Raw genomic sequence first — 12,306 nt, forward strand, 5'->3', positions numbered from 1 at the left:
TCAAAGGAATATCAGTAGGAGGGAGAACAGCACTTTCTCATCTACAGGAACCTTGTCCGATAAAAGCTAGGTTATCTCAGTGAGTCTCTCACTGGTGCATAAGTAGCAGACCAGAAGGCAACGTCATGTAACTGCTTGACAGCCTGTGAACTGTCAACAACTGAACTGTCAACCACAACAGGTGCGTGAGGACATACAGCACTGGTGCATTAGTAGCAGACCAGAAGGCAACGTCATGTAACTGCTTGACAGTCTGTGAACTGTCAACAACTGAACTGTCAACCACAACAGGTGCGTGAGGACATACAGTGTTCACTCGAGACTGCTTTGACTGTCTATACTGAGCAGTCAAAACAACTCTAGAATGCGGAGGTTGACGCACCGCGTCAAAACAAAACAACTTAGGTTGTTGTTGTAACTCGCGAACGTCAACGGAGGGTTCCGTGCGTCGCTGAACGTCAACATGCGGCTGGCAGGGTACACTGCGCATGGGTGGCGGGACTCTCACAGCTGGAGTGCGGGAGAAGGTAGCCTCAGCGTCAACTGAACGCACAACCGTGGTTGGTTGTAGGCTAACGGGTGCAGCGTCAACCTTCTCCGCACGAAAGTCCTGCATTAAAGATGTTAACTGTGTCTGCATGGTCTGCAGCAAAGACCACTTAGGGTCTACAGTAGCAGGTGCGGCAACAGACGGTGTTACTGCCTGTTGCGGTACCGCTTTGCCTCTCTTAGGAGGTGAGCAGTCGTCGGAAGACTGCAGCGAGTCCGAACTGACCCAGTGGCTACAACTGGGCCGTTGGACTTGCGCGGAAGGGACCGACTTGCGCTTAATAAGCTGCGAGACCTTGGTCCATGGTTTCTTACGAGAAACCTCTTCCGCAGACGAGAAGTAAATGGGCTCTCTCGTCTTTGTGTGGGTGGGGCGATCTTGGGTAGATACGCCCGAAACCACGGAGGGAAACGTCTGTTCGTTGATCAAGGCCTGACGAACCCATAAGTCGTTCGACATTACTTCTCCCCTGGGCTTGGGAGCTTGCAAGAGGTCCCGGACTAGGTGAACGACAGGCACGAACAGACGAACCCTCGGACGCAACACTGTAACACTTTGCGCATATCACTTTATCACTTCGATTTTCTGTTTTGCACTTATTTCACTGAAATCGAAACTTTTACTGATTTCTACCTGAAACACGCAATTCTATCCTTCATTAAAAGGTAGTAATTGCGAAAACAGTCGTAATAATGCAGCTCATTAATACTAGCAAAAACAGAAAACATATATAAAGATAAAGAATTCAGTGGCTGGGAAAGAGACTAAACACTAGTTCAAATAAACTACGTTTACAATCTCTCACCGCACATAGCCTGGGGACAAGAATAAAACCCTAGAAACGTTTTACCTTCTTCCCCGTACAGCGACTAGGGACGAGAGTAACACGAGAACAACGTTACCCGCTTGAACGGAACGTTTTTTTTTCTCCTCTCTCTCCCTCCGTCTCTATCTCTCTCTTACTCTCTTGATTTCGCACCTGAGAGAAGAGCCCAATTACATATCGTCAAAAAAACATGTTATTTGGCTAAAGGAAAAAACTGAAAGGTTTTCCAAATAAAAAGTTCCTTTAATTTAGAATTTAAACCATTTAAGCTAAGAAAGAATGGACGAAACGTCAGAATCGATTTACTCTTACTGCAAAGTGAAACCGTGATACACTCTCTCTCTATCGTAACGATAGAGCGCATGTTGAACGTCCTGAACGTCAACAACTGCGTAGTCTAAAAAACCAAACGTTAGTTCATCTTTGAAAACAGTACGAAGACTATCAAAGAAATTCTTTCATAAAACATTAAATTTAAAAAGTTTTAAATTCTTTAAAGGCTAAATACGATATAACGGGCTCAACGTTGATTAACTTCGGTTCCAAGTTAGGACCGCCTACTATCAGGAAAGGTCACAAATAAACAAAACATAAAAATTTATTTTAATATGTTTATAATAAATGGAAAGTTAATCGAAGAGGCCTAATAAAGGCGGAGAGATATAAAATATATAGATCTATAACGTGTTAAGCAAAATTACTAAAAACCTAAACACACTTCCGTCTAAGGGAAGGGTCGGCCATTTAAAAGTGAAAGAGAGTCCATACTCTCTTTGTCACCATAATTAAATCTATCCAAAACGAGTTCAAGTTTTGAGATGAAGATAAAACCCCTGCATAGCGAAAGCTCAAAACTAGAATAGTGTACTTCACCAAATAGTTGTGAAAACAAATCCAGTAAGCAACAGCGTATTTAGTAGGTCTTGCCAGTGGCACGACAGAGAGAAAATTGGTTCTGTGTTGACATGGAGTACTTGAGTACCTGCTCGACAGATGGCGCTGTTGATGTACACCCCCACCTGTATAGCGATCGCTGGCGTATTTTGTCCTTAGGTTTTTCTGTCGGGCAGCAGAGCTGACAGCTTATATGATCACCGGCTAAGTTTAATATTGAAAAACTGCAAGTGCATGATAACTACTGGGTAAAATTAGTTCCGGTCATGGCAACGACTACTGTACTAGTGTTACGTGATGTAGTGTAGCTTTACAGTCTCCAGTACATACTTACATGTGTCACATGTACTGTACACTTAATTACAAACTACTTATATTGTGATAGAAAACCAAGTAAAAACAATAGTAGGCAGTGCATAGTGTGTTAATTATCTGAGCGTAGGTAATGGGCACTGAGTTGTTAAGTTAGGTTGGGAGTCATCCCACCCTAGGCGCCCACTCGTGTCCGAGTATTGGGTTCTGTCATTAGCCATCAGCCTCCTATCTATGGAGAAAGAGATGAAGAAGGGTGGAGGAAACGACAGAATGCCAGTAGCTGGTTATACTATTTTGGGAGGTCGTGGCTTTGCAACGGCCACGCACACACACTTGGCCTACACCGTTTTCACCGCGGCTCAAGACATATGAGACAGGCGGCTTCTCCAATGTTGGTTGCATCGGGATGCCGGGTTCTTGTTATGTTAAGGCGCGCCTTGTTGCCTGCCCAACAGGCATTGCCCTCTTCTGCCGGCGCTGGGAAGCTCCGCCGTTGGGGTCTTGTTTGGTTTGATTTTGGAGTTTTCCTTCTCCTAGCCTTTGCCTATCTTAAATAAAGGAGAAAGCCTATAGGGGTCCAGTCTTGGTCTGGTCTCTCAGAACTGGCCTTGGCGGTATGGTTGAACCTGCCAGGGTGGATAAACTACCCCACCGCCATTGCCCAGCCCATCATTGAGACACTCAAGCCCCTCTACTGCAGCAAAGTGCTGGACCATCAGAGGCACCAAATATACGTGGAATCTATCTATTACCTATTCCTAGCGAAGAGTGAAAGCTGACTTTTTGTATTGAAACAAATTTCAGTATTCTAAATTTCACCGAGAAAGTTTAAAAAAAAAAAATTCTCTAGGTTAGTTAGAAAAGCTATCTTCAATGGTATAGGGTTGGGTTATGTGTGCATAGTGGCCATGCTCTTCTCAGACTTTAGTCATGTAAGAACAAAATATATTCATAAACCTTTTGAACTCCTGAGGTATATAAAACCATGCCCTGAATCTACTACTTACCCATCTTACAGGTCAGAAGCATTGAGGAAACTTCTAACGCTTTCTCAAGAACAACAACAAAGTCACTCCTAATCAAGAGTTTGTTAAAAGACTGAACATTCCCTAAATCCACTATCACAACCAGAACTGTCCCAAAGACTTGGCTGCACCATTCCAACTTTAGGAAAGGCGCTTCTCTACCATTGTTTTCACCTTGCGCTTCAGAAAATGTAAGGAGTCAAACATCAATCTGTTGCACAGAAAAAGGCTAATCTCGCTTGAGACATGTCTTTAGAAAAAGCTGCCATTATACAAAGAAATTTCAATACACTCCAATATGTTCATAGAGCTTAAAGAGTACTACCTTTTATCAAACTATTGTTGTAAAAGTGTAGTTAAGGCATTTTTTTTACTCATGATCAACTACATTTCACATTATGAATGGCTAGAAAATAAAATGAACTTACCGACTGAGGCAAACATGTCTCTTCCACCTCCTGCACGAGAGAAGGCGATGTCAAACACTTCCTTGTCGTGGGCTATGAGTTGTGTCTTGACATGTCCCGACACCACATTAACCCGGCCAAGCATCTGACCAGTCTCCAATCCCCATATCGTGCAAGTGGTGTCAATAGATGAAGTTCCTATTAGGTTGGGCTCAACCTCATTCCAATCAAATGAGGTCAAAGGTGCACAGAAGTCTGAATTTTTATTCTGGAAAAATAAATAAAAAATAAATAAAATGAAAAAGTGAATAACCTATTATGTAATCGACCTAATCCAACTCCTAAATACTAAAGAATGAACCCTGCAAAATTTTAAGAATATCTGAAACAATGCAAAGAATAAACAGTGTCTAAATTGGTCACTAATAATGATGAAAATTCTACACAGTAAGCATTTAAGTGTTGTTATTTTTTCACAAAATTCCAAATGACTTTGAATAAGCTTCATCTTCCATTAAGAAACCTTTCTTGAATGGAAGCTGATATCTACAACATTCTGTACATTGAATGGCACACTGTATTTTACAGAGGCTCTCCAGCTTTCAAGAAAAGGGCTAGAAGTCTTTAAATTTTTTAACATAGACAGAATGAAATATTTATCACTTACTATGATAATATTGGTAACTTCTAAGACTGACCCACATGTACTTTTTATTAATTAATATGATTGGAATATTCAGTATTATTTTTACCTCTCACATATGTGAAGTAGTGGTGCTAAATCCTTTAAATCTTTCACAATAAATCGCTTAACAAGACATTTTCCACACTTTTACCCTGACAATCCATAGCAACACAGCCCCTATTACCAGAACACATTAAATATTATTACAGTAGTGCTATAATTATTATAACAGTTATTACAATTGACAAACAGGTTGATTGGCAATGAGGAGAGTGACAAGGAGGGATGAGCAAAGTAGTGACTTGGGTAAGGGGTCGAGAGCTAGGTGAAGTTAAGGTGTGTGTCTTGTAAGCAGAAATGGAGTGCTAAAGATCAGCCTACAAAAAAAAAAAAAAAAAAATAAAAAAAAAAAAAAAATAAAAAAGAGAGAGAGAGAGAGAGAGAGAGAGAGAGAGAGAGAGAGAGAGAGAGAGAGAGAGATTTCTCATTTGGGTCCTCCCATTCTAATGGTACTTACAGTAAACATTACACTGAATAACAAACATCAACACATAGTTGCATTTTTTTCTTTACTTTTTCCCAGAAGTCATCCGACAACTAAGTAACTACTACACTGCTGTGTTCAACAGGTTTAAAGAACCCCCACATCTCTTCTTGTACAGTTGCAAAGCAAGATGCTAGTCACTTAGTTTGTAAGCAGTGTGTACTGCCACAGCAAGGGGAGATCAAAAGGAAGAAGTTTTAGATCACTAACATCTTCTAATAACAGAATCTCGATTTGCATTTTTGGGAAGTTTTATTTCTAAATTATTTTGGGAGATATTAATCTCCTTATCAAAATCTTCCATTACATCATCTTGATGCATTGGTGAGTTTTGCTATCTTATGCACTATTACCAATTACGAGAGGGGGGCTTAAAACTGATCTCCCCATATACAGGAGGACTACTATACTAGGAAAAATTCAAATTGTACTGTACTAACATTGTTCAACAGGCAAGCCATTCTGGTATCCCCATCAGTGCCTTGCTGCCAAACTCGAAGATAATCGCCGCTGGTAGCTAAAAGGTCAGGATATATACCTTTCTGTAAGGATTGAATCAAAACTTGAATCAAATACATACTAAAAATAAATGACATTACATTCTAAATACCGTACTTTATCAATGTATAAGTACACATTACCTAGAAAGAATATTTAGACATAGGTGCACTAAAATTGTGCCTCTTAAAGTTTATATTTTAAGCCATCATGCCAGACTTTATCAAATGCCCTGCTTATGTCTCTTGAGATTAAGTTACAGCCACAACCTAGACTTTTCTTTACTGCTATGTATTCATATAATCTGGCTAAAAGAATATTATAAACATATCTCCTTCCAACTTGTTTGACATTAAAGGACAAAAGAACGTCAATAAAAACATTTCACTTACACTGTCGGGTATCCACATAATTTTAGTTGTTGGGTAAGGATGATCAAATGTTGATCGGACGACAAATTCTGATGTGTCTTCATCTAATTGGACTATCTGAACTTTGTTATTATATTCTTCCACAAAACTTCCGACAGCAAGTCTGGTGAAGAAAAAGTAATCAAATTACCTAAAAATAAAAAGAACAAAGAAATACCTGCCGAGTTATCTAGCTAATATGTACACTTAAATCCTTTTTAAAAGATACAATACCTAGAGCAGATTCACACTTCAGCATAGCATTCTATCTAGGTTTCCTCCTTTGATTACCTCCAAGTTACCTTCTGAGTTTCAAGTGCTATTATAACTTATTCAAATTCTTACTTGCCATTCGGGAACAAAATTCCTGAACCACACCTATGTGTCTGGAATTGTCTTTATGATATAGTCAAACTACTAAAAATCTTAATAATCATATATAAAAATCTAGGAGAAATTCTTTGCAACTATTCTTGCATTTAGCTTCTAGTTTTTACAACCTAGCAATTCTTCTGATACAATATTGCCTTGATCATACTCACCGAAATCGTTTATCTGGTCTAACTGACCAGTTCATGCTATATAAAGTCCATGGTGCAGAATATTTGTAGATTTCTTTCCGTTTCGGTGGGTGGACAGACATTGTTCCCTATTCTTCCATGTACCTGTAAAACATAAAACGAAGCAATAATAAAACAAAATCTTTCAAAGATAGAATGTTCATCAAGATATACAGTAACTAAGATTCTAAAACCAAATGCTAATTCCCTTCCTTAGCACTGAGTTCAGATGCAAAGCTGTGCTAAGGATACGCTACTCTGAGCAGTTCTCCTGCGGTCCGGGGGATCATCATGGCGAGAGAAAACTGACGCCGAACTCTCTAACGGAATTCGCAAGGTAGTAGTGTTAGCCTAAGGTCGAGGCTGAGGTGGAAAAGCCAAACCGAAGGACTTTTGGAGGTCTGATAACAACGTATCATACCAAGAAAGAAGCATTCCTCCTTTCGAAAGATCCGGGGATTCCCATGGAAGTCCAGGAGGAGGAGAACGTTTATGAATGGGAGGAGGCTAAGATGACCGAGGAGCCTCATGGGAGAGTCTCTGTGGCATGAGGAGATCCTCATTCGTTGTTCAAAGGAAGCCTTCCTCCTTTCGAAAGATCTTGGGATTCCTTCAGAAGTCCAGGAGGAGGAGAACGTCTATGAATGGGGGGGACGTTCAGATGACCAAGGAGCAACAGGGGAGTCTTTGCAGCATGAGGAGATCCTCATTCGTTGTTCAAAGGGGGCGATCGGATGAGATAAGAACGCCCGCAAACTTATTTGGGGGTTCTTTAAACCCTTCAAGGGTAGGGAACCGGCCTACCGCTAAAGGTAATTTTAGCGGAGATCGTTGCCAAAGGTGTTGGATTTGCAAACGATTGTGATTCCAGAAATGTATCTTGTGAAAAACTCGTGAAATTGCAAGACTCACACATGAACAAGCAAGAATCACGCTTTAACAGTAGCATTTCTTTTCACCAGTAAGAATGGCTGATTTCCAAGGGACCAAAGGTGAATGAGAACCAGGATGTAAGGGAAATTTGCATGCTAAGGTTACTTATGTTTCAGCCATCTAGCCATCTATTAATAGCAAATGTTCAGTATGCGGAAGACTAACTTTATAATTTACAAAGTCATGTAGACTATACAGTATAAGCACAACATACAATTGGGAAAAGTAGTTATTCTCATATCCTAGACACAAAGCTCAATGACACACACAAAGAAAATTAAAAATCTTAAATTTCTTTAGATAATTTGTGGTTCAGTCAGAGGGACAGCAGGGTAAGCCCATTTAATGATTTCACAAATCAGGAGATTGTGTTCTTGAAGATTGGCTTCTTTACCTTACCAGTACCTAGGAAAAGGCTCTTGTACTCTGGTCTGAAGGGCTGGGTTCTCACACGACAGAAAAGTAGGTCATTCTGATTGCTACTCGTTTCTTTAAAGGAAGAGATGGAGAAGGATTTGAACCTCAAGATGTGAGTTGCTGGGTTTTGTGTCAGCCACGAACTCAGACACAAAGATTATCGAAACCTCCTGACTAATGACATACAGTATGCCATGAAGTTCACTTACGCTTTCAGTGCATGGCGCAACATACACCGCTTGCCAGAGAAAGAAAGGAGAAGCAATATAATAAAGTTTAATTGCGAGTAAGTGAATAATTACCATTAGTTCATTAATCAACAAACACGTAGATACAATAAGGTATGGGTGACAACGGTAGGAAGGATTCTCGTTTTCTACACGAGTAACAGGCCTGGTAGCCTGACGATCTGCACGTAACAACAAATGTAATTAAAACATAAAATTACACTGGTACCAAGTATATTTTCTGGAGTTTTGGGGGTGAATGTATGATAGCAGCCATCTATATCCATGTTACGGCCAACTAAGAATATGGCAGTGTAAAGGGGTGGAGGGTCACAGGGGGGGCATTAGACCCCGTTTGGTATTCTAAGTCAGCCGTCATCATACTTACAGGTGGCTGCTTTCATACATACGCACCCATTTTTTATGATGATTTCTGGTAGAAATTCAGTTTTTGAGTTATGGTAGGTTGACTACCATAACAGAAAAGGTATGGGTTTGCGTTAGGTAACGTCACCAAGAATGCTCAAAACTTTGAGCCTATGTATATCAGCGGCCAGTTCTTCACACAAGAATACCAACTAACCTAAACTTCCCCACCTAACCTAACCTACAAGCCATGTCCTTACCTACTTACCAAACGGGGTCTAATGCCCCCTGTGACTGTCCCCCCCTTTACACTGCTGTATTCTTAGTTGGTCATAACATGGATATAGATGGCCGCTATCATACATTCACCCCCCAAATCGGTGTGTATGTATGATAGCGGCCACCTGTGAGTATGACGACGGCTGACTTAGAATACGACAGTATAAAAGGGGCGGGGGGTTGCAGGAGGGCGTTAGTCCCCCCCCCCCTTTAGGTAAGTAGGCAATGACATGGCTTGTAAATTAGGTTAGGTAGGGAAGTTAATCAATTTCCATTTTTTATGCACACGAGAGGAACTGGATGCTGATAGACAATGGCTCCTAATAACCTTCTAACACCAGAAAATAAACAAATTAAGGTAATAATAAGGTAGAGTCCCACCCAGCACCATTATCGCTTGCATGGGAGCTTTGTTTTCTTTACGCGACCGAAGCGAGCGCATGAACAGAGCAAAAACCATTAGATTTCGGTAATATTTTGATATTCAAATGGTTTTTGCTCTGCCATGGGCTCGCTTCGGTCGCGAAAAAAGAAAAATGTCAGACTCCTATTTACTGGCAATTAGTAATGGTGCTGGGTGGGACTCTACCATAATGTTACCCAAATTAACAGATGTTTACAATACGTTTATTGCACTATTCTGTAATTTTACCAGCAAATCTTCCCTTACCAACTCAGAGCTATTCTAACGTGTATCATTGGGTGGCGAGTCACCTGTAACCAAACGGTGATGATTTGGTAAAGGCAGTCATTTTGTAAACAAATGTGGTTAATTTATTCCTGTATCAAAATTTATTACCTGTATAGACTAAGTTCCAGTTAGGTCTCTAACTCAAAATCTAATCTAGATATAAGAAAACCGGGGTTCCGTATAGGATGATAAACTTATTCTAACTGAGCGCAGCTTAATTAAGCTTTGCCTTATTGTCACAACCTTAAGAGTACTGCTATGGATGTGCCTCTTTTGCAGTTTCTCTTGTGCTAAAGATCCAGAGAAACAATTGAAAAAATGCCAATATTTTGTGGCAATTGACAGAATTTACTCGGGATTAATCCAGCCTCTAATCCAAATGCCGATGGTTAAACAACAGACGATATAAAGACAATAACGTCAAATAAGTCCTATTTAGTCACTCCAACCTAAGCAAAGCACAAGTCAGTATCCAGTCTTTAGTTATGTTGTTCCCGTAAATTAAACTTACAGGTGTGTGATGAGTATTATAACAATATCTGGCAGTACAAGACTAACCTGTAATCAAACGCCGAAGAACGCAATGGCGGGCCACTCGGATCTTGTTTATAGCTAACAAGTGTACCAACATATTCAAATTGAAAAATCATTATCATTTGAAAATTCATGGGATTTATTAATATATATGATACAGATTATTTCTATAAATTATACCTTGAAGGAGCTCATACATTTTATAAACTGTTCTAGTTTACTTTTGTAAGTGGAGTAATTGGTACGCCTGTCATCGATACCTCCCCTTCAAATAAATGTTTATTAACGCAGCACATATCAGGATTATTATTAAAGCAGAAAATGTGTTCCAATGCGCTGTTGAAGGTGATTGAGATACCGTTGGCTGTACATTTGCGTTTTATATGAATCTGACAAACTGCATTCTATATCTTTACCGATAATTAACTTACACAGTATAGAATGCTTAAGGATACCAAATAGTGAGTTGAAATAAGAAATATATTTGTTTGGCACAAAAAAAATTTGTAATGTAAATAATTCATAATTGTATAATTCATAATTGACTATCAAGCTCGTTAAATTCAAGCTGTAAAGTTAAATGGGATACAGCAGAGCGAATTGTTCGATGAGTAAATTATGGGCCTTCAGTTTGAGAGATAAAGAAGAAAGAAAGCAGAGGAAGCCCAGATGAGTAGACCTACCTGTTCTATTAAAGATACCTGTTTACCTGGAGGGTATTGGTCTCAGTGAATCTTATGTGGTGTACTGTAGTCTGTTGGCAATAGCAAAAGGTTTTTGAAAGATCTCTCTCCAAACCTTAGCTGCACCTACTTTTTAGCCTTATATTTTACCCCTCCTATCCTTCTTCATTTAGTCTATTTTGCTTCATAGTGCAGCTGCAAGTGATTTTCCCCCAGTTATCATCATCACTTCCTCCTACGTCTATTGGTACAAAGGGGTTCGGTTAGATGTCGCCAGTCGCCTTTATCTTGAGCTTTTAATTCAATACGTCTCCATGCAGCATCTCCTACTTCCCGCTTCATAGTCCTCAGCCATCTAGGCCTGGGTCTTCCAACTCTTCTAGTGCCTTGTGGAGCCCAGCTGAACGTTTTGTGAACTAATCTTGGAGAGTGTGAAGAGGATGCCCAAACCATCTCCATCTACCCCTCACCATGATCTCATCCACATATGGCACTCAAGTAATCTTTCTCATGTTTTTTTTTTTTTCTCCTAATGCTGTCCTGCCCTTTAACTCACAATATCCTTCTGAGGGATTTGTTCTCAAATCTACTAAATCTATTGGAGATTGTTTCATTGTCATACCATGAATCATGTCCACATAGTAACACCGATCTCACTAAACTGATATATAGTCTAATTTTTATATGTAATTTCAGGCGAGTTGATTTCCAAATTTGACTGAACTTAGCTAATATCTGATTTGCCTTTTTTTAATCTTTCACTAAACTTTAATTCTAAAGACCCTGTATTAGAGATCATAGTTCCTAAATATTTAAATGATTCTACCCCATTAATCCTTTCCTCTTCCAATGATATTTCATCTTCCATTGCATACTCCGTTCTCATCATCTCTGTCTTTATTTATCTTGTGCCCAACCTTGTGTGATACTTCAGGCAATCTGGTAAGCAAGCATTGCAAATCCTCCAGTGTTCTGCTAACAAGAACAGCGTCATCAGTATACTCTAGATCTGCTAATTTCCTATCACTAATCCAGTCTAATCCTTCTCCACCATTTCCGACTGTTCTACGCATTACAAAATCCATGAGGACGATAAACAACATAAGTGATAACACATTCCCTTGGAATACTCCGCTGTTCACTTGAAATTCATTTGATAAGACTCCAGTAGCACATTATTATTATTATTATTATTATTATTATTATTATTATTATTATTATTATTATTATTATAAGCTAAGCTACAGCCCCAGTTGGAAAAGAAGAATGTTATAATCCTAAGGGCTCCTGCAAGGGAAAATAGCCCATTAATGAAAGGAAAAATGGAAATAAACTACAAGAGAAGTAATAAACATTAAAATGAAATATTTTAAGAATAGTAACAGCATTAAATTAGATTTTTCTTATACTGTATAAACTATAAAAACTTGAATCAAAACAAGAGCAATAGAAATAGATGGAA

At 39.4% G+C, this 12,306-nt stretch overlaps 1 protein-coding gene across 2 annotated transcripts in view; it reads right to left on the minus strand.

Moving 5' to 3' along the window:
• wap (DDB1 and CUL4 associated factor wap) overlaps positions 1-10,321 on the minus strand; it is a 29,817-nt gene extending 19,496 nt beyond the window's left edge. Inside the window, exons 1-5 of one of the 2 annotated variants that reach the window (XM_068354527.1) lie at positions 10,186-10,321; positions 6,697-6,819; positions 6,137-6,278; positions 5,687-5,788; positions 4,039-4,285 (exon numbers count right to left, since the gene is read on the minus strand). In XM_068354527.1, coding sequence (XP_068210628.1) covers positions 4,039-4,285; positions 5,687-5,788; positions 6,137-6,278; positions 6,697-6,797 — 592 coding nt within the window. In that variant the 5' untranslated portion in view covers positions 6,798-6,819; positions 10,186-10,321. Of the gene's footprint in view, positions 1-4,038; positions 4,286-5,686; positions 5,789-6,136; positions 6,279-6,696; positions 6,820-10,138; positions 10,164-10,185 lie in introns of those variants that run through there. The other variant, XM_068354531.1, reaches the window with a different exon arrangement.
• Positions 10,322-12,306: the final 1,985 nt, after the last annotated feature.

Source organism: Palaemon carinicauda, chromosome 2, assembly GCF_036898095.1.
Source record: "Palaemon carinicauda isolate YSFRI2023 chromosome 2, ASM3689809v2, whole genome shotgun sequence".
NCBI lineage: Eukaryota > Metazoa > Arthropoda > Malacostraca > Decapoda > Palaemonidae > Palaemon > Palaemon carinicauda.